We start from the raw sequence: 27,822 nt of genomic DNA, 5'->3' as shown, positions 1-27,822 counted from the left end.
GTAAATGCACCTCTGAAAAGTGAGCCATTTCTTCCCTTCTTCCCCGTAATATCAGATGTAATATGTCCCCTATGACAAAAATATTAACCCATTTCCATTAAAAACTCAAGAAATTGTCCCACACTAGATAAAATGAGTATGGAGAAGCTTCCCTAGGGAGCAGAGGAGCAAAAATCTCTCTTCTATAATCCTGCCCACAATACTGTTGACAAGTCAACATGAACTTACATAAAAAATTTCTGTTTTTCATTCAATGGAGATTTATTTTAATCAAGACCTCAAAACAGAATAAAAATATAAATTCAAAGCTGATGGTTTCCAGGGGGCAGATGCAGAGGATATCATGATGGCTAGTTTCATCCTGCATTACAGTGTTTAAAAATAAGCTCAAGCATTCATCTTGCTTATGAAATAATAGATATATCCCAAACAGCTGGTCTTTCACATATATCATTATACAGTAGGTAATCTCTCTGACTGAATGAAACAAACATTCCTTGGCTGGCAAGTAAGCATGTCATTACTTCTAATCTCCATAAAAGCAAACTCTCTGATACATTTTTGAATTGTCTTAGGAATAGCTATTGAGTGATTTAACATTTGCAAGATACCTTAGCAAAGCCAGTCTTTTAAGTTTTCTGCACTGTTTGTGCCTTACTCTTCTGGAAGATGGCTTTGCAATGAAAATAAGACAACTTTAATTTAAGAATCATCCAGCTTCTAATTAAACTGCCATAGGCAGCTGGTTGGATAAGTTTTAATCAGTTTCAATCACCTATTGATTGGAATACTGAAGCCTAAAAAATTAAAAGTAAAAGATGATCGGGGAATTGTCCCATCTCAGAACAACAGTAGAGGCCTCTGTAAATAACTCCTCTTTTAACCATCAGCTAAATGAACACTTCAATACTGCAGTACAAAGTCTTCTGCAAAATTACTTTAACTAACAAGCAGAAATTTATCAGCTTCAGCCAAAATCAATGCTGAAATCAATTTGAACACTGGTTGTGTCTAAAGGGGCTCATTGGCAATTTAGGGAAATTACACCATGTAAATGCCTGTGCTTTAATTGAACAGTTTCATCAACTAGGCTGTGATTGCTGTCCATTCATTTATTCACTTTCGCTGCAGCTACCATTCTGCAAAGAAATGGCTTTTGTCAGGCTGGAGAGAGGCACTTTATCTTCATTTTGTGCACTTTTGTGCATAAAATAGACTTCATGAAATGGGCATATCATGACTAGGGTCAAAAGAAACCAGGAGAGACTTTTCCTTTAACGTAAAAACTGAACAGTACAAACTACCATCATATCTTATACCATCCAGGGACAGTGATCTTTAAACCAATAATAAGAAGGAATCTGAGTGACTTCCCTGCATATGACACTGTGCCTCTAGGTTGAGGAGCTATGTTCTGCACAACAGAAGGAAAGTATTTGGACTTTAAAACCCAATTCCACCAATGTTCTTTACGAGATACCTTTGTGGAGTTACAAAAATATATAAACTGTGTTAGAACATTCTCCCTCAAAAATTGGGCAACATTCTGTTTTTTAAAATCCTTTGAGGTTAGTCAAGGGAAGGTGCTATTCTCCAATCCATTTAGAAGATTAAAACTTAACGGTGTCACATATACTTTTAAAATACGATAGACGGGAGGAGAAAGCAGAAAGAGGTCTATATGAGAGAAGGGAAACTAACTTCCTTATAAAGATCAGCAAGCCCAAAATATTTAGATTCCAGAAATGATTTAAATACACTCATAAACTAACTCACAAAATCATGGCAATGAAAAAAAAAGAAAACCAAAGATAAAATTTCCAGGGAGTCATCTGTTGAACGGACTGAGGTTCAGAGATCAGCATAAACATTTCTGACACTGGCCTAATCAGTTATTCAAAGATTACAAGTTCCAAGGAAGGAAGCAGGAAGGGAGACAGCTGTTTGTTCATATTGGTCATCTATAACATACATGTGCCTGTGCCTGGTGTACAAAATAAAAATTCAAAGTACAGCTGAAGTATATCTGCTAGAGATTGCTGGCAGAAATTCTTAGGTTTGCATATATTCTGTTTATTCTAGCTCCTCATGGAGTCAAAATGTGATTATTTACCAGGAATGGCATTGGGAAAGGACTAAGAATTAAGAAAGCCTGGGTTTCAGTGGTGGTCCTATCCTTGACTTGGTCTGAATCCTCAGGGAAATCCATTCATTTATCTGTGTTTCCGTTTCTTCATAAATCAAATGAGGATGACGATACCTACTGTACTCAGCTACATTCCCACACAGCTGGGACCATAATATGAAGCTTGTGATTGGGGCCCACTGTGGAAATGTAAACACAACCACAGTGAATCTGAGTACCTCTTGCATCTTCCATGTATGGGGGCAGGTAGGGCCTTGAAACATTTCACCAGACTCCAAAGGAGCAGGGAAACTTCTCATTTGCCCCTTCAGTCAGTTACCCCAGCTGTTGGGCTCTGCAAATACTCACTAAGAATTACCTCCAAAAGAAGTTAAAAGAGAGAAGAAATAAATGATGTACACAAACTTAACTCGGTACATGTGTCTGCGGTAAAAATTCATTCTATAACTTTATCCCATATATGGTTTTCTTCACCACTTATAAAGTTTCATTGGCTATACATTTTGTTGCTGAGGCCATGTAAAATATATTTTATTCATAATATTTAGATAACTTTTCTGAAAATTTAATTATGATTTAATAAGTTTTATGTTTATTGGCTAAGTATATTGTTACATTTTGCTGCTACAGTTAACTGTCGTAATAGAATCAGTATGTTTGAGAACCTCACACAATGCATATCTTCCAAATACATTAAGCTTGTTAAAATGCTATATTGATTGTGTCCTAAAGCAAGTTCTAATTTTGCGTGAACATTTTTCATTTTATTATTTAAATTCACGAGACAAAAACCATTAACTGCTTTCAGCAATAGCACTGTACTCTCTTTTTCTTTCTTTTTGCCATACTGACAAGGAAAAGTAAGGAAATTTTAGGGTCAAGAAGACAACATGATATAAAGTCACATTAGAAAGCAAATTAATGGTTTTTTTTTTTAATGTTTAATACCCACAACCTAAATTTCTATTGCTATTTCCTTCTCAAATTTTACAAACTGCTCCTCCAATTCAACGTTAGTGTACAAATCAGAACCTAAACTTATTTCGCTCTAGTAAGGCAGCAATTTAACAGAAACATGGTCTCCTACATCAAAGTAACCAATGACAGAGCAAAGAAAAAAAAAACTGTGGCAGAAAGTTATACACAGTAAATGCCTTTTGGACTTTCCAGTGAATTATTTTCCAAAAAAGCAATTTAAGTAAATGCCCTAGATGCTGTGGTACACAAATATTTGCTTGTGCAATATGCCAACCGAGAGACTACGATTTTCTAACACATCAAATACTATAAAATAGCTATAAAAAACGTAACGTGTCTTATAAATCAAGACTCTGCTAGCACAACCATATAATTAATCCAGGGATTCAATTATTAAATTATAAGTTTTTGGTAAATAAGGAGACCCAAAGGGTAGACGAAATAACAAGTTACATTGTCATAACTGTCAGCCAAGAAATGGATGTTTTAACATCTACTAAAAAGCCTCTAAAATTAACACCTAGAGATGACACATCATTGATTTTTAAATCTATACACTGATTTTATATCTTACATCCAAAAATAATCTGGGTTAAAAGTTAGGAAACTCAGAGAGTGAATGGCAAACAGAAAAACCTTGGCTTGGGAAGCAGGTGTCAGAAGACCTAAGTTTTATTCTTGACTTGATCTTGGGCATGCCACTTAGCCCTTCCAAGCTTTATCTTTCTCACAAGTAAAAAGAGGGTAACATACCTTCTTAGCAAGGATTTAGCAAGGACTAAAAGACCCAGGGTGGGCCGGGCGCGGTGGCTCAAGCCTGTAATCCCAGCACTTTGGGAGGCCGAGACGGGCGGATCACGAGGTCAGGAGATCGAGACCATCCTGGCCGACACGGTGAAACCCCGTCTCTACTAAAAAATACAGAAAACTAGCCGGGCGAGGTGGCGGGCGCCTGTAGTCCCAGCTACTCGGGAGACTGAGGCAGGAGAATGGCGTGAACCCGGGAGGCGGAGCCTGCAGTGAGCTGAGATCCGGCCACTGCACTCCAGCCTGGGCGGCAGAGCGAGACTCCGTCTCAAAAAAAAAAAAAAAAGACCCAGGGTGATCAAGCCCTGTCCATCTCTCCACCTTCCCCAGAGCTTATTCTACTCCAACTACACAAGTTCATGCCTATCTTAATCTTAGGGTTTCTGCCTGAGTGGTTACTTCTGCCTATAAGGTTCTTCTCCCAGATTTTCCCAAACTGATTCCATCCTGTCTTTAAGTCTCAGCTCAAACAGCACCACCTCAGACAGGTCTTCCTGAGCACCTCTTCTACATTTTTTAATAGAACATGCAAGGTCTATATAATCTTACTTCAGTGTTTATTGTCTTGATTATTGTTTGCCCCACTAGTGTGAGCTCTGGACGTTGCCTATCTGACCTTGCCTATCTTGTTCACAACTGGACTGCACATGCTTGGAATAGTCCTTGGCACAGTGACAGGATGTTCAGCAAAAAATGAATATAGACTAAACAAAACCAAGCAACACCTGACATAAGATTTTTATGGTAACTGAATGCTGAATTTAGTTCTGGGACTTTAGGCTTGGGAGAAATCTGTGCAGTCATCTCATGTCCAGGTCAAAGTGGGAATTCTTTTCTCAGCCATTCTGAACAACAGCCACATCATTCTGCTTAAGGTAGAGGAGTTCACCACTTCCCAGAGTCACCCAGCAATGAACAACACATTGTGTCCATCCTTAGGCTGTGAAGAATTTGCCTCTGCAGGTAAATTCCTCAAACACTCACTAAGTGCCTACAGTAGGTAAGGCACTGTGCTGGGCGCTGTAAGGACTCCCACCAAGATAACCTAGACATGACTCTCCTCCAGGGAACACAACCCAGTGGGAAGAAGAGTAGAAAGAGTACATTAATCACTCTAACCAAAGGCCGACTGTCACAGAGACATTCAAGACAGGCCATTTGTGTCTAGTCTTCAGAAGAACACAAAGCAAACCTGCTCCTCATCTACAGAAGTGCCCTTCAGACTTTAAGTCAGCTGTCACGGAGCCCTTTAATCTTCTCTTCCTCAGAGAAAAGTTAGCCAATTCCTTTCAAACACTTCTCAAATGCCAGTTCCTCCATGAGGCCTTTCCTGATCCTTCCTGAGGAAAGAGCCAAAAGCCATCACTCCTTCTTCAGCCCCCAGATTTGTGCACCATACACACAGACAGGTGGCCCAGACTGTGAGGTCCCATGCGTACCTGAGGACAGAACTTATGCATCTATCCAGACACAAGTTTTGAGGCTAGGCTGTCCCCAACATCTGACACAGAGCCCTCCACATAGCACATGCTCAGAACTTGGCTGCCTGACAGATGAATGAAGGAGGACTGAACAGGCACAATTCCCCAATCCCTCATTATTCTCTCCATTGCTCCTCTGGGTGCTCTCTGAACTGTCCACATGTCTGTAAACTCAGCACCCAGAACTACATACAGGAATCCAGAATCCAAAAGTGACAGACACTATGTCAGTCCCTGATGTTATGCCTTCTTGGTGTGGCAGGGAATAGATTTCAAATGGAAACTAGATATCTTGCACCCTATAATACAGAAGTGTGCTAATGTAATGTTTACCCAATCACAACCACTTTTACTGGGGACTTTAAATGTCTTTATAAATAAAAATTTGTTATTAAAATATTAGAAAGAAGTCTTGCCACTTCAAAACTATTTTTTTCCCTGAAAGGAGATGAAGTTGAAACACTTAGATTCAGCAAATTCTTACTTGAAATATTACCATAATGTATTGATTTTTACCAGACTCAATTGACTGAAAAGTTGTTTGTATAGCAATATTGGCCAAACCAATATACTAGAACAATTTTGTTACCCATAGTAATCAAGTGCATTTCTGAAGTATAATTATACTGTCATAAAAAATAAAACCAAGATACCCTTTTCCAAGCAATAAAACAATAAAGGCTATAAAACAGAAAGAAAAAAAGGCTAAATAAATGAGATTTTTAAAAATGAAATTTAGTGTCTTTCAAAAACACTACTGCCTCTTCTTCCTTCCCTTAAGCCAAGGTTAGCAGAAAATGATCAATACTTCAATCTCAATAAACTATTTCAATAATAGTTAATTCGGGTGGAAACAGAGTCTGAAAATCTCTTCTCAGCGACCTGTGACATCCTGTCATGTTGGTTGGATGCCAATAATACATCACTGCCATAATGGATATGAGCATGTATGAAGTTATAGGAACATGGAGAGGTGGGGAAAAGCAAAGGTGGGAAAGGTACAGAGAACCATGAGCTCAGGTTCATTCCTTAGATTCCAATCGATACAATACACATTATTGTATGAAACAAACCTATAACAGTGAATGCTGAGAGAAGGAGAGAAGGAAACATACATAATTAATTTTATTTGACAAATATTCATTGATTTTCTGAAAACATTAATATCCTTGCTTGTCACATGATACTATAATGCAATCCAGCCATATACAAATATTTAATTTTACATTAGGATGATGTCTTGTTTGCTTGTTTAAAATATGATCTTGGCTGCAAGGAAGATTCCTTATGTGATTAGAAATTTAAAGTCCAAATAAATCAAACCATCATTCTAGCTCTCAGGTCAATTTTAAAACCCTTTAAAAACTACTCTTAATTTACAAGATACACATCATGGAAAAATATATAAAAGACTAGGGCCACTGGCACAGCCACAAGCGAAGCTGGGGTCCAGACCTCTTGCTCCCTCTTTAAGTTTCACACCTTCAGGTTGGCTGGTCAAAGAGGAAAGTCAAGGTTTTCTGGGTACTATGTGGTTCCCAATATTTTCACCATCAAGGACTCTTTTCATTCTGTTTCCCGTAAGGAATTCCATGTTTTGAAATATTCTGTTTACTAAACAGCATTTAACTAGACAATTATGTATTTTCTCATTTTATATAAATGACCATCAGTCCTTCTAATTTTCATTAAATAAATCATATTACTATAATGAGTTAATATGATTCAAGCTCCCAAACACTAATTTAACATTTTAGTTGGCCTCTACAGTCAAATCACAAGTGCAAAAAACACAACCTAATAGGCCACAGGATCGCAGTTACCACCTCCAAGGACCATCCCCAGCCCACTGCCCAGCAAATATCTCTCTTTAGATAAGGCAACAGAAAGGAGGACAGACCAACATCTTTGAGAATTACAAATCCTTCCCTCCTCTTACTGTCTCTAGATAGGTTCAAATTAATTCCTAAGTAATGGTATACATTCAACCTTCAAAACACCATGAAGGCAGTATCTATACTACCCATTGTATCACTGAGAAAATTCCAGATCAGACTCTTACTCTATCCTGTGGGAAGGAGTTGGAGGTAGAAAATTCAGTTTTCAAACATCTTGAGACTAGATTATCTGGCCCCGAAGCTGAAAATATGAGTCTTGGCTTGAATAACTGGCATTAAGGAAAAAATAAAATAAATCCTTCAGTGATTGCTGGCTAACTGACTTACCATGATTTAATCCTCAAAGTTAAATATTACTTCATTTCTGACCCAAAGTTTGAGTGACTCCATCAAATGATATACCAAGGAAGCAGAGTCTTAGAGACTGGCTTTGGAATCAATGTTTCCAAAGTCACTATGGCTGTTAATTTCTTTCATTTCCATGTGACATATTATCCAAGAAAAAGAGACAGTGACTAGTGAGTCAACAGATACTAAGCACTGAAAGTTTTAACATTTTAAAGACAGTTAGTCATTCAAATATCAATCTCCTTAGTTTGGGTATTCTTATTCTTCTAGGTGAATGTTCTACGGCAATTGTACAGCCTCTCAAAGTAGCTAGATATGAGGAAGATCCAATTAAAGAGCCCCACTAAAACCTCCACTTGCCTCATTCTCATTTCAGCCAAGACGTACAAAGGATCTATTTTATCCTTAAAACTGTGCTGGGTACATGAGAAAACACAAGAAAACAAAATGGACTCGGCTTGACCTTGAGACAACACCGCCTGGGGGAAGAACACCAAGCAAAAAGAAAAGAAATGCTGTATAGAGATCCGGCTTTGCTGCTGAATGGCCACATGATAAGCCCTAGTTTTTTCAGTGGTAACATGGGCTTAACATTATACCAGCTGTCCTATAGCAATCCGAAAATAAATTAGGATTAAAAAATACTTTGAAACTTAAAAAATCATTATATTTAAGATAATATGTAAGATATCATTATTCATCAAGCAACTACAGAATAGAAGAAAATACAGAAGTATAATGTGTATAACGTAAAGGCAGAATTTCTCAAAGTTAGTTCAACACAACTATAATTCTGTGAGATGTTTATAGATGTTCCTCAAAAAGAGTCCCATGACTGGCTGGGGGCGGTGATTCACGCCTATAATTCCAGCACTTTGGGAGGCCGAGGCAGGTGGATCATGATGTCAGAAATTAAGACCATCCTGGCTAACATGGTGAAACCCCATCCTTACTAAAATACAAAAAATTAGCCAGGCATGGCGGTACATGCCTGTAGTCCCAGCCACTCAGGAGGCTGAGGCAGGAGAATCACTTGAACCCGGGAGGCGGAGGTTGCAGTGAGCCAAGATGTTGCCACTGCACTCCAGCCTGGCAACAGAGCAAGACTCTGTCTCAAAAAATAAATAAATAAAAATAAAAAAAATAAAGAGTCCCATGGCCAAGTCAGGGTAGGAAGTACAGAATGTAAACAATGTTTCTATTATTAGCACTACCATTACCAGTAGTTAACACTTAATAAGTGTCAGTCATAGTGCTAAGCCTTTTACGGATCATCTCATTTAACCTCACAACAACCTAGGTACTATTATTTTTTTTTCTTTTTTCTTTTTCTTTTTTTTTTTTTTTTTTTGAGACGGAGTCTCACTCTGTCGCCAGGCTGGAGTGCAGTGGCACAATCTCAGCTCACTGCAACCTCCACCTGCCGGGTTCAAGCAATTCTCCTGCCCAAACCTCCTGAGTAGCTGGGACTACAGGCACCTACCACCACGCCCAGCTAATTTTTATATTTTTAGTAGAGTCGGGGTTTCACTATGTTGGCCAGGATGGTCTCAATCTCTTGACCTCGTGATCTGCCTACCTTGGCCTCTCAAAGTGCTGGGATTACAGGTGTGAGCCACCGTGCCCCGCCCAACCTAGATACTATTATTATCCCCATCTTACAGATGGGAAAACTGAGGCATAAGACATTATATAACTTGCCAAAGGTTACGTAGCTAATTAGTGACAGAGGCAGGATTCAGACTAAAAGCCCTCACACTTAATCACAACACATACCACTCTCTACTTTCTCAACATTTTTGAAATTCATTGTGAATCTCTCAGAGGGAAATAGAACATATGTCTTTCCTGAATTTATTTTTTTGGAGCAACCTGTAGCACTTTAGGAAATGGGGCAACAAGGAAAATACATTCCTTACCTTTTCCTAAACTTTTCTTCTTCCTAGGCTTGAGCCATACTTTAAGGTATTTCCTTTATGTTCCATGTAGCCCAAATTAGTAATCCAAGAAATACCAACTTAAAATTAACTGCCTAAGTCACTCTCACAATATAGAGCACAGCTCATCAGGAGACAGCACACAGAATTCACATTACCATTTGGTTTAAATGTCTGGGGCCAGAATTTCATATTGTACAACTGTGAAGCCCATCTACACTTAAAGGAGGAAAATGTATCAACTGTTAAATCATATACACTGTAATTACACATGATTACAATATCCCTTAAAATTCCCAACCTTCCATCAAGTGAAGTGAATAAGACTGCATTATTAAACTTTTGCTTTGCACTTATTAGCTTTATTACACTTTAAAGAAAAAAATGGAATAAGCCCATTAGGCAGTTTTGTTACCAATGAGTATATTTTCCAATATTTTCTTCATCTAGTTTATGTAGCAGAGCCTATAATGTAATCACGCTGTTTGAAAAGCCACATTTTTTTTTATCACCGACACCATTAAGGTGAACTTAGTATAGAAGAAACTCAATCATAACACATCAAACACTTAGTTTTATAGAGACTTTAGTAAAGTGGATCCTCATTTTTCAATGATTATATCATTTCTTTGTGCTGTACTAAAAGCCAGGGATATAAGAACAATAATACAAGCTGAAGCCCGAGCAAAAATGATACCCAACGATCAATGACAAGTGGTTATGCAATTTGGTACCTTCACCTCCCCTCTTAAGAATCACACAGGCAATAAGGTAAATGAAATTTCTTTTTATAATAAATCTACTATATACGCACTAAAATTATCAGGATATTGTCATTCACCACCCATATGCAATCATGTCAAAAACATTACATCTTACAACACTTACAGTGAGCATTAGCAATGGTAGCTAAATGAGCTCTTAGGATAAGTTCCTAACATCACACACAGCATTTTAGCAAATCAAAAAACTTGTGGCAAGGACATATAGAAGAATGGTCCCTTTGACATAGTAGCCCTAATGAAAGAAGTTCCAGCCATGCTTCTTAGCTAAAAACAACGTTAACAGAGTGAAGGGGGAGTTACTGTTTAATGGGTGCAGAGTTTCAATTATGCAAGATGAAGAGTTCTGTGGATGAATGGTGTTGACAGTTACACAACAGTGTGAATGTACTTAATGCCACTGAACTATACACTTAAATATGGTTAAAATGGTAACTTGTGTTATGTGTATTTCACCACAATTTAAAATAACAATTTTAAAAACAAAATTAACATAATTTCATGCTGTGATTTTCCCTTGGTGGATGGGCATGGTTTTTCCACTTCTCTGTACACTCCCCGTTTTAAAAAATAAACCTGGCCAGGTCTGGTGGCTCATGCCTGTAATCCCAGCACTTTGGAAGGCCAAGGCGGGTGAATCACGAGGTCGAGAGCTCGAGACCAGTCTGGCCAATATGGTGAAACACCATCTCTACTAAAAATACAAAAATTAGCTGGGCGTGGTGGTGTGCGCCTGTAGTCCCAGCTGCTTGGGAGGCTGAGGCAGGAGAATCCCAGGAGGCAGAGGTTGCAGTGAGCTGAGATCGTGCCACTGCACTCCAGCCTGGGCAACAGAGCGAGACTTCATCTCAAAACAAACAAACAAATAAACAAACAAACAAACCTATGTTTTAAAATAAAGGATTAAAATGTCAACATCTAGAATATTATGTCTCGTAAAAATTCTGCTGAAGTTTCATGGTTTTATGCTTCTTCCCTTCTAGAAATAAGCTAGGACAATAAATTCACAATAGACCTTCAATTAATATAAAACTAAAGGTTTGCTGAAACAACACAGATAGGTAGGTTAGGAGTCTAAGGAAACATTTTTGAATTCAATTTGAAGCCAATAAAAGGAATACAAAGAGTTGCCAGAATCTTTCTTATTTTATTATATTTGGCTATCAGCCTAAAGGCATTAAGAAGAAAGGTTCAAGCTTTGAAAAGTGAACTCAATGGCTGCATAGTATTCCATGGTGTATATGTGCCACATTTTCTTAATCCAATCTGTCACTGATGGACATTTGGGTTGATTCCAAGTCTTTGCTATTGTGAATAGTGCTGCAATAAACATGCGTGTGCATGTGTCTTTATAGCTGCATAATTTATAATCCTTTGGGTATATACCCAGTAATGGGATGGCTGGGTCATATGGTACATCTAGTTCTAGATCCTTGAGGAATCGCCATACTGTTTTCCATAATGGTTGAACTAGTTTACAATCCCACCAACAGTGTAAAAAGCGTTCCTATTTCTCCACATCCTCTCCAACACCTGTTGTTTCCTGACTTTTTAATGATTGCCATTCTAACTGGTGTGAGATGGTATCTCATTGTGGTTTTGATTTGCATTTCTCTGATGGCCAGTGATGATGAGCATTTTTTCATGTGTCTGTTGCCTGTATGAATGTCTTCTTTTGAGAAATGTCTATTCATATCCTTTGCCCACTTTTTGATGGGGTTGTTTGTTTTTTTCTTGTAAATTTGTTTGAGTTCTTTGTAGGTTCTGGATATTAGCCCTTTGTCAGATGAGTAGATTGCAAAAATTTTCTCCCATTCTGTAGGTTGCCTGTTCACTCTGATGGTAGTTTCTTTTGCTGTGCAGAAGCTCTTTAGTTTAATGAGATCCCATTTGTCAATTTTGGCTTTTGCTGCCGTTGCTTTTGGTGTTTTAGACATGAAGTCTTTGCCCATGCCTATGTCCTGAATGGTACTACCTAGGTTTTCCTCTAGGATTTTTATGGTATTAGGTCTAACATTTAAGTCTCTAATCCATCTTGAATTAATTTTCGTATAAGGAGTAAGGAAAGGATCCAGTTTCAGCTTTCTACTTATGGCTAGCCAATTTTCCCAGCACCATTTACATGGATGCAGCTGGAAACCATCATTCTTAGCAAACTATCACAAGAACTGAAAACCAAACACCGCATGTTCTCACTCATAGGTGGGAACTGAACATTGAGATCACTTGGACTCAGGAAGGGGAACATCACACACCGGGGCCTATCATGGGGAGCGGGGAGGGGGGAGGGATTGCATTGGGAGTTATACCTGATGTAAATGACGAGTTGATGGGTGCAGCACACCAACATGGCACAAGTATACATATGTAACAAACCTGCACGTTATGCACATGTACCCTACAACTTAAAGTATAATAATAATAAATAAAGTAAAAAAAAAAAAAAAAAGTGAACTCAATAGAAGCAAATCAGATTGTACATGTTCCTTCTTCCTCTTTCCTTTCTATGGGCACCTGAACTCAAGAACCTTCAGAACACAGTAAAAATCTAAATCAGATAGTAAGGAAGAGAAGACTAAGATGAAAAGATGCCATTTATACTGGAGGTTGCGTGGGAAGAACACTAGTATGATCCAGGGAAGCAGAATAGTAGCCGCAAAAATCATTAGACACATTGGACCCCAATTTTAAGGGCCAGGCCCAAGGACCAAGGAACATGTAAGAAACATGTTCTTATTTACTTCTCTGAATTATCATAGTGGAAGGACTTCACTTTCAGACCAACTGTTCACAATACTCAGTCATCTGTAGGAAAAAACAATCCAAACATGTGAACATAAGCTCTTAAAGGACTATATTCAGGAGAAAGGACTCACATCTTGGCTGTATCTGCAAAGGGCACTGAAGCCCTGAATGGGTGGCTGAATCAGATGACTTCAAAAGAGCTTCTAAGCCTGAGAAATCAAATTCCACACCAAGGCTGCATCAATGAGTAGGGGATGTTCTGGAATTTTAGGATGTGAACCTTCATGGTCATAGAATAGGGCAATTTTTATCTGTATTCATGTGGTTAGTCAGAACTTAAAATTCTAAGAATATGGGTAATCAATTAGAAAATAAGTTAATTATTTTACAACTCTGGAAATACATATTAATACCAATGTTAAAGTATCTGTGGTTGTGACCTAATATCACAACCATAATGTGATGTAGGATTAGTGTATACATGGAAAACCGCTCTCTGGAGGAAAGTTTTATTATTCCCTCAGGGCCTTCTTACAGAGTATGGATTTTTTAATTCCTAGTGGAATATTTTTCATACACCATTGCAGACTATTAAGTACCAGATATTACATTATGTAGTTTAAACTTTGTACTACTGCATGAGAAGACTTCCCTGTCGGAGAACTATTTTTTATGGCTAGCATTTTTTAATATGAAAATGAACATTCCTTTGGGGTAAGATCACTGCAACTGGAATTTGGGAGAACTTTATAACTTAACATATTCATCAATGTGTACAAATTCTCTCAGGGGAATAGGGTGAGGAGAGAAGAAAATACAACAGGAAGAAGGCTTTTTAATAACTTATAGTGTTGACACAGGGCAAAGCAATGGTATTTATAAGGTCTGGCTTCCACTGGGCATAACTGTAAACAGGCAGGGGACTAGTGTAGGATGCTAGCAAGTTAAAAAATAATAATAATAGTGTTAAAAAGCAAAGGAAAAAAAATGCATTAAACTTCAGGCCAGTTAAAGGTAGACTTACTAATGGTGGACTATTAAGTACACACCCAGGAGAGTTGCAGACTCGGAAATATTAAAAAGGCAATATAAATGCACTTTCCAGGCAATTCTTGAGAAAATAGATGTCTTGCAGAATTTTGGAGTCAAATATGGAAATAAAATCTAAGTGTTAGTGGTCATTTAAAAATCTTTGCCACAGTGAACTTGGATACTCAGTATTTGGAAAAGCCGATAGAAAGGTTAAACAAAATTGACTACTCACTTGTAGACTGTGCCTCCGTTGCCATGACCAAGAGTGTCCCGATACCGTATGTCTTGTTCATTCATCTCCACAAGAAAGAAAGAAAAACAAAAAGGGTGTCATGCTGTGGATGGAAATGTCAAGGAAAAGCAACTCTGGGCCATAAACAACAAGCAGTCTGGGTCATTTCAAGTTCAGCTGCAAGAACGAGAAGATCAATACAACATTTGCTGTCCAATTTATAAAAGACGATACCAAGGGACAAAGTGATGGAAAGTTTAATGACAATTTGTTTGCCTGGGTCATTTCATTAAAGTTTGATAAAAGGTGTCAAAATGGAATGATATAACATAGCTCAAAAGGGTCAGGTCAGAGATACTGATAAGAAAACACTCTCCAGTACTGCATATAACCAATGCCAAAGAGCACTGCACATAACCAAAGTCAAACTTAGGAAGACAACACACACACACACACACACACACACACACACACACACACACACACACACTCTCAGTAATCTAACGCATGATCTGTAAATAAATCAGCCCTAGAAAACTCCTCAGATGACCCCCATAATTAACATTTAACAAACTAAATAATGTTTATGATTTTCCTAGAGTACATATCGCTTTTCTTTGCAAGTAACAAACTAGTATACAGCAATAATTAGGCAGAAATCATATTATGAAGATGGAAAAGTACCAAATCAATGCACTTAAGATGCACATATAGTCGGATATTATAAAGGAAAAATACATAGGCATGTAATTTTTATTAAAGTCATTTTCATAACTTAATATATAAAAGTTTGCATGTTTTTCAAGGTTCTATAAAACCTATTATACCACAAATAACTACTCTCATTTGTATCATGAATAATAGGTAAATTATGTTAGTGCCCACAAAATAATGTTTTAGAGTTTAGAGAGCTCCCTATACAATTATTTATCAAGTGACTTTAAGACTAGTCGGACTTTGATGCATTCAGTAATTTTCTACACACTGGTCCAGATGCTTAAAAATTAACTGCCAACTTTATTCACTAAGTGGATTTAATAAAGGTGTTCTTTTCCATATAGCTAAAGCTTGGGGAAAGCCACTGTAAGCCCTGAAAAAAAAAAATCAATTTCCAGGGAATTGCACTGCCTTGCATGGGCAGAAAATGGATGGAGTTTTTAATTCAATATCACTTGGAAAAAAAACAGTTTGCTCTCAGACCAGTATAGTAAAGCTTTAAATATTTTGCTCTACTCTAAACTTCTACCAATTGAATAAAGCAAGGGTTCATTCACCAAGGGAAATATTTTTCTTCTACACATTTCTGAAGTTGAAGCTTCAGAGAGCTGTGATAATTAGGAGTACAATGCAGGTAACAGAAACAGCTTCCTTTCCGAGCCATTTTACCAATCCCTAAAAGAATACTGACAGATTAATGTGCAAAGGCCAATTCAGCACCCAATTTAATTGTAGTACAACCAGATTGATGCCCTTTACAATCAGCTAATTATTATATTCAGGGTCTGTGAAGTAATGAAAAACATGCCAGAACAATTGGCAACTATTTTCCTATTTGAGGGAAATTCTGTTCATCACTACCTCTATATTACTAATACAGAAAAAAAACATTTGAAGCTGTATAAAAGGTGTGGCATAAACAAAATAAAATCTCATTATTCTGGACGGAATGATAAATTTTAAAGCAGCATGAAGAAAAGTAACACATAAAGTGACGAGATGCTAAACTAGCAGAACTACTGTTTGGTTTACTTTGATAAATGAAGGATACGTAAATAGCAGTATCCATTGGTGGGCACAAATAGGCCACTGGGCTAATCCCCTTAGAACATTTCTCTAGGTAATCTAAACATGTCTGTAACAACCTGATTTGTACTATTAACTAATAAGCTACACTCTCATCAAGGCTTGACATAAATTTCTAGAAGAGACATTTCACTCACTCAAGTACACAAATTCTGAATTTGTGGCACTAAGGTTTAAGGGTAAGCAGGAAGTTGCTACGTAGTAGATAGGGTCTATGCCCTGGAGGGGCCACAGTCTGCAATCATATACCCTCCACCACTTCATAGGCAAAGGGGTAGGTATGGCATGTCTCTGAGCATGTTCAAACGGTGTAATTCTGACTTCTTAGTCTTTTTACCACTAATATCCACTACAGGGAAAAGAGAAGGGAAGAAGCTACCCAATCCACATTCCCAGCACTCCAACCTAACAAGGAGTGGTAAGCATCCAACACTGTCAGGGCACAGGTGGGGAAGGAGTGCAGGGAGGAGAAGGAGAGAGGGAGAATGTTTGTTGCAAGTGTATGTGCATGTGCATTAATCACTGTCTAAGCAAATTCAAGAATGGAAAAAATCAAGACAAATACGGAATCCTTCATATAACCAGGAGGATTGCAAGAGTCTCATAAAGATAAAAATGGTTTTGAAGAGCAATTTCTAGAACCATGTCACTTAGTATCCATAAAAAGTGAGCAACGTGTTCCTATAATGTGTTTCTACAATGTTTTAAAGTTATGTAAACCTTTGGCCTGTGAACTGATTGATAGTTTTTTAGTTGGGTTTTTTTTTTTTTTTTTTTTTTTTTTGGAGATGAAGTCTCACTCTGTCACCCAGGCTGGAGTATAATGGTGTGATCTCAGCTCACTGCAAACTCTACATCCCATGTTCAAGTGATTCTCCTGCCTTAGCCTCCTGAACAGCTGGGATTACATGCAAGTGCCACCATGCCCAGCTAATTTTTGTATTTTTAGTAGAGATGTGGTTTCACCATGTTGTCCAACCTGGTCTCGAACTCCTGACCTCAGGTGATCAGCCTGCCTCAGCCTCCCAAAAGTGCTGGGATCACAGGCATGAGCAACTGTGTCCAGCCTGGTCATTTTTTAATATTTAAAAATACCAGATTCTTTTTCTTTTTGCTTATTTGAATTTTCTAATTTTTATATGCTGTACAAATACTCATGTAAAAAAAGAAATTGGGAGGGGATGGGAAAAACAAAGCAGAGCCCAAGAATTGATTACAAAAAATATTTTTAGAACTTCATATCTCTGATCAATTAGGCTAATTTAATTGATCTTAACTATGAAAAAATCACTAAAGGGATCTACAATCAACTAGTAGCATTTTTGCCTTTTTCATTTAGATAAGGATATTAATTCAACTTTTCAAAATGAAGCATAGGAAGAGTGTTCATTACATAAGAAAGTGATATTTAGAAGCTTACAGAATATTGTATTTAAATATTATAGTTGGGATCAAGTATCATTTAAAAAAAATCACAGAATTTTACAGCATTCTAAGACCAGTTAGCCCACTTTACTTAGGTTACATAACTAGTCAAAAACTCAGTCTTTCAGTATACTCCAGTTCAACATCATAGCTTAGCAGTTTGTCTCAGGTGTTAAGTATGGCGGGACATTCCTATCAATGGCTACTGGCCCACAGGAAGGTAAACAATCAACGGAAAGACACTCACAAGTTAAAAGCAATTTCATTAGCTATGATGCTAGTTTTTAAGAAGAAAAACGTTTTTAAAATCACACAGCTCTTTAAATTGAAAACAGGTGAAGGACAGCTTTTTATTCAATAACAATACCAAGTAGTTTTTAAATACAGTCCAGGTTCCTTGTTTTAACTAAAAAAGCAAATAAAAGGCAGAATAATAAATGTGAGGGAGGAGGAAGAAAAAGCCACAGGAGTTACAATTACATGTCAACTGCCAAGACAGCAAATGACCTTAGAGAAATGACTGGCACTGAGCTCTGTTCCTGCTGAAAGAGAGGCAGGGGCCATAAAAGAAACAGAGACAGCAACAACCCATGGGCAGAGTCAGGTTGGGTTTGTGTGGGTAAAGGAGGGTTGTGTAGTTTGGGCTTACATACACAGTCTCATTTATGTTTCAGTCTTCCTCTACAATCCAAGATGAACTGTAAGAATCTAAGAGTTATATATACTAGTAATGATACAGTTTTTAAACCTAATTTTACAGTAGATACCTATTCCCCCTTCCTTTTTTTTCTAAATACAAAAAGGTTTTCCTGTTGTTGTTGGGTTTTTTTGAGACAGTCTTGCTCTGTCGCCCAGGCTGGAGTGCAGTGGCACTGTCTTGGCTCACTGCAACCTCCACCACCTGGGCATGGGCCGCCGTAACCAGTTAATTTTTTGTATTTTTAGTAGAGAAGGGGTTTCACCGTGTTGGCCAGGCTGGTCTCAAACTCCTGGCCTCAAGTGGGCCTTCTAAAGTGCTGGGATTATAGGCATGAGCCACCGCACCCAGCCAAGTACAGAAAGTTTTTCTAAAGGCTTTTTGAAGTTATCGAAATAACAGCCAAAAGATGCAGCTGGACCAGAATTAGTTTTACATCTGATTTGAGTAGATTTATACTTGATTTATCAGGAATAGGAAAATACTGCCACCCTCTCCTAAAAAATCTTTCTAAAAAACAGAAAAAGAAAAAATAACTTTAGAGATGCAAAGGCCAAAGTCACATATCTTTGGAGTAACTGTGCACTTTTTAAATTCTTCAAATTGACCCTCTGGGCTATTTCTAATCAGTTTCAAATCAAGGGCCAATGTTAAACAGATGATGCCACACTAGAACTGAAGTAGGAAAAACACATCCAGAAAACACATCAGTGAGACTGATTTATAGCTCTCAATAAAACATGCCAAAAATACCTTCTGATTTATTTTTTTAAGCTGGAAAAATGGAATTACTCCAACATAAAGTAATAACAGGAAAACAATGTCTCCATTTCAAAGATTAAATGTTAAACTTTTTTTAAAGTGCTTGATTTAATATATTAATGAAATTAATGGAAAAAATGAAATGGAATTCAATTATGGATCAGCACAGAAAATATTCTTTGTTTATTGTCTGTCTGTGTTAAGAAGAATCAGTACCTATCGCTTATAAATCATTAAAATAAAAATGCTCAATTAATCCTTATTTTATATGTAAAGGTCTGACAGAAACTAGTCCCATCACTAGACCTTTGCTTCACAAATCGAAGCAATAATGGTTTCAGAAAGCAGTCACACTCTATGAGCAGACAATTGGAGAGATTTAGTAAATCTCACTTTATAGAGCAGAGACTAATCGGAAAACACAGGCCAGTCAAATGTTTCTTATGAACTGTTGACACTATATCAATGCTGAATCAATTGGTGGCATTTACTCTGAGTGACAGAAAAGAAATAAATATTTATATCACATAACCTATATCAATGAACCCAGGCAGAAAGCTATTTCTAACTTGTCAATATTTGATTATCTTGAAGAATCATGTCCCTTTCTTTTAATGATTAATATGAATTCCTTATTAAATCTAAGTGGAGGCTAGTGGAAAGGCAAATCATTATTAATGCTTGAGAGCATAAACCACTAAAATAAAAAACTATGCTCAAGTGTTAAAGTATCATTAAATGTGACTTACATCTTCCATATCAAGTGGTGTCAGTGTTCAGCCCAGAAATTTATTGATGCCTACAACTGTGCACAGTACCTCACTGCAATGCAATTTCACTCACTGTTTAGTTACCCTATAGCACCAAGGAATTAAGGAATTAGTAGAAGGAGACATTTTGAAAGCTTCCAAAGGTGGGTTTTTTTTGGTTTTTGAGGGAATTTTTTGAGTGCAAGTAAATGTAAGAAAGGCTAATCCTTATAAAGAAAAAAAAAAAAAAGCTGTATTGTTTAATATGAGGTTATCACATTCCCAAGGGAAAGCAATAAACAATCTTTAAGTGTCAAAAATCCTTGCCATGACAACCTCCCACCACAGAGAACCTCATAACTGAAGCCACTAAGATATCTATGGTACTAGGTTTACTGTCAAAACATTATTTTTTTGCAGTGGAAAAAACTGTTTTTCATTTTTGGAAGAAGAGTCTATGACAGGTTATTTTCCATTGCCTGGGCTGAATAAATGTAGTTAAAGCTTCTTAATTTATGTCAATTTTGAAATATATTTTCCAGCTAAGGAACACAGTGACTCATACATAAACTACAATTAGTAACTAGAATGCAAGCATGTTGAAGATACACAAATATCCTAGGCTCAGTATCTTTCCTTTTAGTCAGATTTTGTTTATATATACTGGTTCTAACAAAATATAAGGCACTGAGGTGATACAGATGTGGACCTCAATCTAAACAAACCTTTGGCTGCTGAAAGTTAAAGGTATTCGATAAATACTATCTAAAATGTTGAGAGTGCAAAGATTATACATACACCACTAGATTCTCCTTAGCTGTATACAGGATATTTAAGGACTGGAATTCACATACTCTGGATGGCAATCAGATGTCAGAAGCAGATCAACTTAATTTCTTCTAACTGTGTTCAAGGAATTGTGTGCTAAATAAGCAAGGCCTCCAGAATCACTACCATACAGCACTGTTTTAAGGCATGCACATGTATTAGGCCACAATGTTACAGGTGATATTAAAGGACAGGCATGAGGACCTGGCTTTGTCTTCTTGACATGCTCCACTACAAGTACTTGATTCATGAAATGCCAATGAGGCTTGGAGAGGTCAGCGTGTGAAGGCACTGAATAAGCATCTGAGATAATTAAGATTTCAGCCTTCGAAACATGGACGGGAAGTGAACAGCAGTTAAGAAAATCAATAAGAGTCTTTTATTTGCAGTGACACAGATGTCTCAGTCAATAGAGCCTAATAGGCAGGCTTGATCGCAATGGACAGGCGCCTGCCTCCAAGGCTATCAAAGGGCTTCCACTATAACAAACATTAAAATGCATTTATGTTGCTATTGAAGAATCGAGGACCCTGTAGGTAGCTTAATTTACCAGTGTATGTTTAAAAGCACTATACTATTTCAGATGTGTCCATTTACTTGAATCAAAATTAGTAAGAAATAACTGGCCTGAAGGCTCGTTTGCCCCTCACTGGCTGGGTTAGGTCATTCAGCATAAGATGGCCAGTCTACGAGGCAAACCAAGGTCTCCTGAAGGCCAGGAATTTTCTATGCCAAAGGTCTGCTGTCACTGCTTCCCTAAAAAGCCAGTGTTAGTTTCAGGACAAAAGAAGGAGCTAAGGTGAAAAAGTAATGGTTTTTCCTTTTCTCCCCAAAGATAATGAAAGAAACAGTTACCTCAGAATGCAGGGCCATTTCAACAGCCCCTGAGTTGACACACTTGTTCAGAACTGATTAACTTTTTAAAAACTGAGATGGCAGCAGGGTGTGTGCATGGTACTTCAATCTGCTGGGAGTGAAACCCATTAGCACAGTTTGAAAAACGGGCTGCAAATTGTTCTGCCAATCAAATTAAGCCATGTTATTCATTTATGACAGGAAACTCACAGACTCTTTATCTGTTTAATAAGCTTATGGATACAAAAAATGGACAGTAATATGTTATTACTATGTGCAAATCTTAATATATAATAATACCTACCTGGCCATTGGCTAATATTTTTTTCAGTTCAGCAGAAGACTTCTTTAAGCTGAAAAGGAAAAACACTTTTTAGTGGCAAGATCATCAACACCTCTGAACACCACTGAAAATTCCAGACTGAAATACACCTTTGCTTTTAGGTATAGGAATTGAGCACACTCCTCACATCCTTCTCCCGATATAATTTTTTTTTTTTCAAAAGTAACTGGCCAAATGCAAAAGGTATCAAATAAAGACACTAAAACTCTATTAGTAATCTAAAGCAATAAAGAAGCCTACAGTCAAGATGAAGCTACAATATTTTACGAACTACTTCAGTGACTTTTTTATGGTCATTAGTTCTACTGCCTTTAGATAGCCTTTCAGAGGCAATTTCATGTGGACAATGTCAGCTGCTAAGCACTAATATTCACAGCAAATAAAGATTATGGAACTTTAAAAGAAAAAACAGATAATTTAAGTCCTGGTCTCTCACACAGTTAAAAGTTATAATTGAGTTTCCTGGGAAGCAAATATGTAGTACAAATAAATCCTGGTACTCACTAGCTGTGTGATCTGGGACAAGTTACTTATCCTCGCTGAACCTCAATTTCCTCTTTCTGTAAAATGGGGGAAATATCAATTTCACAGGGTAACCAGGAAAATTAAATATTACAAAAAATCTAGTGCTGTGTCTTGTCCATAGTAGGTGTGTTTTTACAAACAAAACTAATAAATTTTAGCTGGCTTTTTTTTCCTTTCCTATGGGTACAAGACTCAGCTTCCAGAGTTATTTAGGAAATATTAAAGCGTTTTCTGAACATGTATGACTATGTTAACACTCATATGGATAAATTTAGTGAAAGTCCTTTTTTTTTTTTTGATAGAGTTTCGCTCTTGTTGCCCAGACTGGAGTGCAAAGTACAATGGCACGATCTCGGCTCATCACAACCTCCACCTCCCTGGTTCAAGTGATTCTCCTGCCTCAGCCTCCCGAGTAGCTGGGATTACAGGCATGTGCCACCATGCCTGTATTTTTAGTAGAGACAGGGGTTTCTCCATGTTGGTCAGGCTGGTCTCGAACTCCCAACCTCAGGTGGTCTACCCGCCTCGGCCTCCCAAAGTGCTGGGATTACAGGCAAGAGCCACTACCCCGGCGTGAAAGTCCTTCTTGAATAAAGAATGGTAGTCAAGGGGAGCTCTGAAGACTTCTAGCTTTATAATGAGTTATACCTGTGAATATCTACCTGACTAGTAGAGTAGCATATAAAATAGCACCTTTTCCCAACAATATTCTATTTGAGCTTTAAAGCCTGTTAAGAGGCCAGGCACAGTGGCTCATGCCTGTAAATGACTTGACATATGCTCAGGGTTCCATAAATGGTGGTCACTGCTCTGGTTATTATTATACAGTGGTGGCAGTAGTAGTAATGCAGTAAGATATTAAGATCATAAATATATCAGAAAGCAAAAGGGGCCAAGCACAGTGTCTCAAGCCTGTAATCCCTGCACTTTAGGAGGCCCAGGAAAGAGGATCGCTTGAGCCCAGGAGTTCAAGAACAAGCCTGGGCAACAGAGTAAGGCCCCATCTCTAAAAAAAATTAAAAACTTAGCCAGGCATGGTGGCACCTGCCTGTAATCCTAGCTACTCAGGTCACTTGAGGCCAGGAGGTTGAGGCTGTGGTGACCCGTAATTGTGCCACTGCACTCCAGAATGGGGGGTGACAGCAATGAGACCCTGTCTCAGAAAGAAGAAAGGAAGGAAGGAAAGAAGGAAGGAAGGAAGGAAGGAAGGAAGGAAGGAAGGAAGGAAGGAAGGAAGGAAGGAAGGAAGGAACGAAGGAAGGAAGGAAGGAAGAAAGGAAGGAAGGAAGGGGAGAGAGAGAGTGAGAAAGAGAAAGAGAGGGAAAAAGAAAGAGAGAGAGAGGGAGGGAGGGAGGAAGGAGAAAGGAAGGAAGAAAAGAAAAAGAAAAAAAGAGAAAGGACTCAAGACCTAACATGAAATACACATATTCCATTTGGTACCTTTAATAAGTTACGTTTGAGAGAATCTCAGACTTCAAGTTTGATCACACTTTACCATTTCAAGTTATAATTACTCTTCTTTCTACATATATCTTAAACTTTTGCTGTGGTCAAATGTAAACTATGGAGCCTGAGTCCCTATTTTCCCAGATTTTATAAAGTATGTCCTCATCCAAGGGTTCTTGACTTTAATGTCCTACGACGTCTAAGACTCCATGCACTAAAGTGGCAATTAACAATTTTGTAGAATAGGATGAAAGCTGAAACACATATGGAAAAAATACACAGCTGCCTAAAATCAGTCCAGTTAACATAATAATAGCTGCTATTTATCAAGTGATGATCATGTGCTAGGCACTGTGCTAAATGCTTATTATCCTAATTTAATCCTTATAATAACTATACTCCAGGTATAGTTATTATCCCTAATTTATAAAGGATACTAAGATACAGACCTCTAAGGTACATACCTTGCTCAAAGTCTGTCTATCTCCTATACACACACAAACACACACATATTTTTTTCTGGGAAACATTCAGATTCTAGTTTTCCCACAAATGACTCCCAATTTGATAGTTCCAATTATTGTAAAGACACAAATAACCAAACAAAGTCCAGGCAAGGTTTCTACATAGATACTGCATTACGTTATAAACTTGAATTAATAACATTTTGATTCATTGCATTTATAAAATGCCTTTCATCCAAGAAATAAAACGTGATTCCTAATACAGCTTCATCAATCTTTCTAACACCAGTGGTAGATAGATGGAAAGTTTAATCATCCTAATTTACAGAAGGAGAAAGCTAAGTAGTTTAGGAAAGGCCTTGCCTTGGCAGCAGGACTTGAATTCAGTAATTATGACCTAGGAACACCAAGTGGATGAGTAAATTCAGTTTAATAAACAGTCAATCACCTAAGGCAAAAGAAAAAACAACCCATGCTTTGAGAGCAATAGAGGAAAATACTGTTTCATTCATTATGCTAGTATCTGGCTATCAACTTTGGTTAAAAAAAACAAAAAAAAAACAAAAAAGAAAAAATTGTATCTTGGCAATTTCTTTTTTTTTTTTTTTTTTTTTTTTTTTTTCAGACGGAGTCTCGCTCTGTCGCCCAGGCTGGAGTGCAGTGGCCGGATCTCAGCTCACTGCGGTGAAACCCCGTCTCTACTAAAAAAATACAAAAAACTAGCCTCCCGAGTAGCTGGGACTACAGGCGCCCGCCACCTCGCCCGGCTAGTTTTTTGTATTTTTTTAGTAGAGACGGGGTTTCACCGTGTCAGCCAGGATGGTCTCGATCTCCTGACCTCGTGATCCGCCCGTCTCGGCCTCCCAAAGTGCTGGGATTACAGGCTTGAGCCACCGCGCCCGGCCAATATCTTGGCAATTTCTTTGTGAGTCATTTTACTCAATATTTCATTCATCCGCATGTTCATGGTGACCTAAGCTATCCAAAAATCACTCTTAAAAACATTTTAAGGCCAGCTGTGGTGGCTCATGACTGTAACTACAACACTTTGGAAGGTCATAGTGAGAAAATTGCTTGAGCCAGGAGTTTGAGACTAGCCTAGGCAACACAGTGAGACCCCATCTCTACAAAAGAAATTAAAAAATTAAAAAAAAAGAAAATGCCTAGCCAGGCATTGTGGTGCAGGCCCATAGTCCCAGCTACTTGGGAGGCTGAGGTGGAAGGACCACTTGAACCCAGGAGGTCAAGGTTGCAGCAAGCTATGATTGCGCCACTGCACTCTAACTGCACAACAGAGCGAGACCCCATCTCTAAAAAAGTAATGAAATAAAATAAAAACATTTTAAAATTTAAATGTGTTACGACTGTAACTTGAGTATGACACCTGAAGAGAGACACTGAGATATCCAAAGAAGAGTAAAAGGATGAGGGGACTAGAAGTAATGTCATATCAGAAAAGATGAAAGAGATGGGAGAATTTAGTCCAGAGGCAAGATGTAAAAGAAATACAAGTATATTCACACATACATTCATTCAAACATGATTGACTATAACCTATATGGCAAGCATCATGCTGGGAATTGGAACTTTGCCAATGAATATGCTACAGTCACTGCCCTCAAGGAGTATAGAATCTACTGGAGGACAGAGGTGATTATAATACAATGTGCTCACTGCTACAATACAAGGAAGCGTGGGGATATCATAGGAATTCCTACAGAGGTCCCTGGTGTGCACTGGGAGATGGGTAGTAATCAGGGACAGTTTTCAGAAGAAGATAATTTAGCCCTCAAAGATAACCAAGGTTAGCCAGACTGAAGGTCAAGGTGGGGATGAAAAGAAACGGGAAAATGTGCAGGCCCAGTAGAGAGAAGAAAGTGGTCCATTCAGGGCACTATGTGTTCATCAGCAAAGCTGGAATGTCAGGTGGGATGCCGTGGAGAGGCAGGTCAACAAGCTGGAGTACACAGAGCACCCATATGTGAAGGGCCACTGCTCACCTGCTGTGGAGGTTACACTTCATCTTGAAAGCATGAAGAGCAGTGAAGTTTTAAAGTAGGGAATGACTGCAGCTCAGGACTGTGCACTGGCAAGGTGGCTCCAGCTGCAGGGTGGAGGAGGGGCTCAATGGGGCAAGAACGGAGGGAGCAGACTCTCAGGAGGCTGTGGCAGCGATGTGGAGAGCCAGAACCACCCACACAGCAGCAGGGATGCTGGTGAGTAGAAAGACTCAGAGCTACTCAGAAGGTAGAACCTACAAGTGTGGGGACTGACAGGGTGTGGCACTGAGGGAGGCCTAGGAAGCAGTGAAGGAGGACTGACAGGTTATCTGGAGTTAGCAATAGACTGGATATGGGAGAATTTACTGAGACAGAAAATCTAGAACTGTGTTTGGAGGGAAGACCATTGGAAGAGCTGTTCCCCTGGAAGAGGGAACAACCACGTTCTGAGGGCTTAACTAAAATGTTATGAGTGGGTGCTATAGAAAGACAAATTCCAGCTCACAAAAAGAGCCTTCTGAGATACAGCCGAATAAAAAAGGGAAGGACGTGCCTTGGCTGATAAAGTGCATTCCTCCAACAGGGATGTTCAGGAAGAGGTTTGAAGACCATTTGGCAAGGAGTAGGGAGTCAAACATCAAAAGAGGGCAGGATTAGATTCTGCTCATTTGCCACACCACAGGCAGAGAATCTTTTAAAAACATAGGGCTGGCCACGTCCCTGTCCTACTAAAAGCCCTCTAACTGCTCGCCAGTGCAACTGAGAGGAAAATTCAAACATGACAGGGCCTACGAGGCCCCGCATGATGAGTCCTGTCTACCTCCTTAGCTCCTATCACTCCTATTGCTCTCTCATCTCCTCTCTCCAAATCCCTTCCCCAACCCAGCACCCCTCCCTGTGCTCCAGTCAAACTGGCCTATTCACAAACATGCCGAGTTTCTTCTCCACCTCAGGGCCTTCACCTACGCTCTTCCCTCTGTCTGAAACACCCTTCTCTACTTCTTGACGTACTTCTCATCCTTCAGGTCAAAACAGAAACATCACTCTCCCCAGGCAGCCTTCTCTGAGCACCCAGTCTAAATCTAAACATTCACCTTTCCATAAGAGGTCCTTTCTCTTTGGTCAATATGTAGCTAGGTTATCTAACTGGTCAAATTTCTTTCTAGCTTCTTCCCCACCTCACCCCAACTCTGTAGATAAATCACATCAAGGGCACACTTCACTAAACTGCTCTCACCTATTGCTTGGAAGTGAATCTGAGACTGCTGGGCTGCTGTGTTGAGAGGGTCCGGCCCGAGTATTCACCTAAAAGTAAAGAAAGAATCTTGATCAGTCTTGTGTTCTGAGGACACAGTTCTAATTAACCTATAATTTGCCACACATTTCTCATTTCACTATGAAGGTTAATTAGCTTGTTGCTAGACAGACCCACGGTTGGAGTCTATTCAGTATATAGGTTACAAAACCGTATAACCCATACATTACATAATATTCTATTCCTGTCATTATTCCATTAAATATTTAAACGGTGATGAAAAA

The 27,822-nt window shown here is 38.4% G+C and overlaps 1 protein-coding gene across 2 annotated transcripts in view; it reads right to left on the bottom strand.

Moving 5' to 3' along the window:
* Positions 1–27,822, bottom strand: part of MAP2K5 (mitogen-activated protein kinase kinase 5) — a 264,174-nt gene that overhangs the window by 192,928 nt on the left and 43,424 nt on the right. For both annotated transcript variants that reach the window (XM_025390594.1, XM_025390595.1), the window contains exons 6-8: positions 27,521–27,588; positions 21,810–21,858; positions 14,387–14,451 (exon numbers count right to left, since the gene is read on the bottom strand). In XM_025390594.1, coding sequence (XP_025246379.1) covers positions 14,387–14,451; positions 21,810–21,858; positions 27,521–27,588 — 182 coding nt within the window. The remainder of the gene's footprint in view (positions 1–14,386; positions 14,452–21,809; positions 21,859–27,520; positions 27,589–27,822) is intronic.

This window comes from Theropithecus gelada, chromosome 7a, assembly GCF_003255815.1.
Source record: "Theropithecus gelada isolate Dixy chromosome 7a, Tgel_1.0, whole genome shotgun sequence".
NCBI lineage: Eukaryota > Metazoa > Chordata > Mammalia > Primates > Cercopithecidae > Theropithecus > Theropithecus gelada.
The sequence above is the reverse complement of the archived record's forward strand: the minus strand, read 5'-3'. Positions and strand labels throughout refer to the sequence as shown.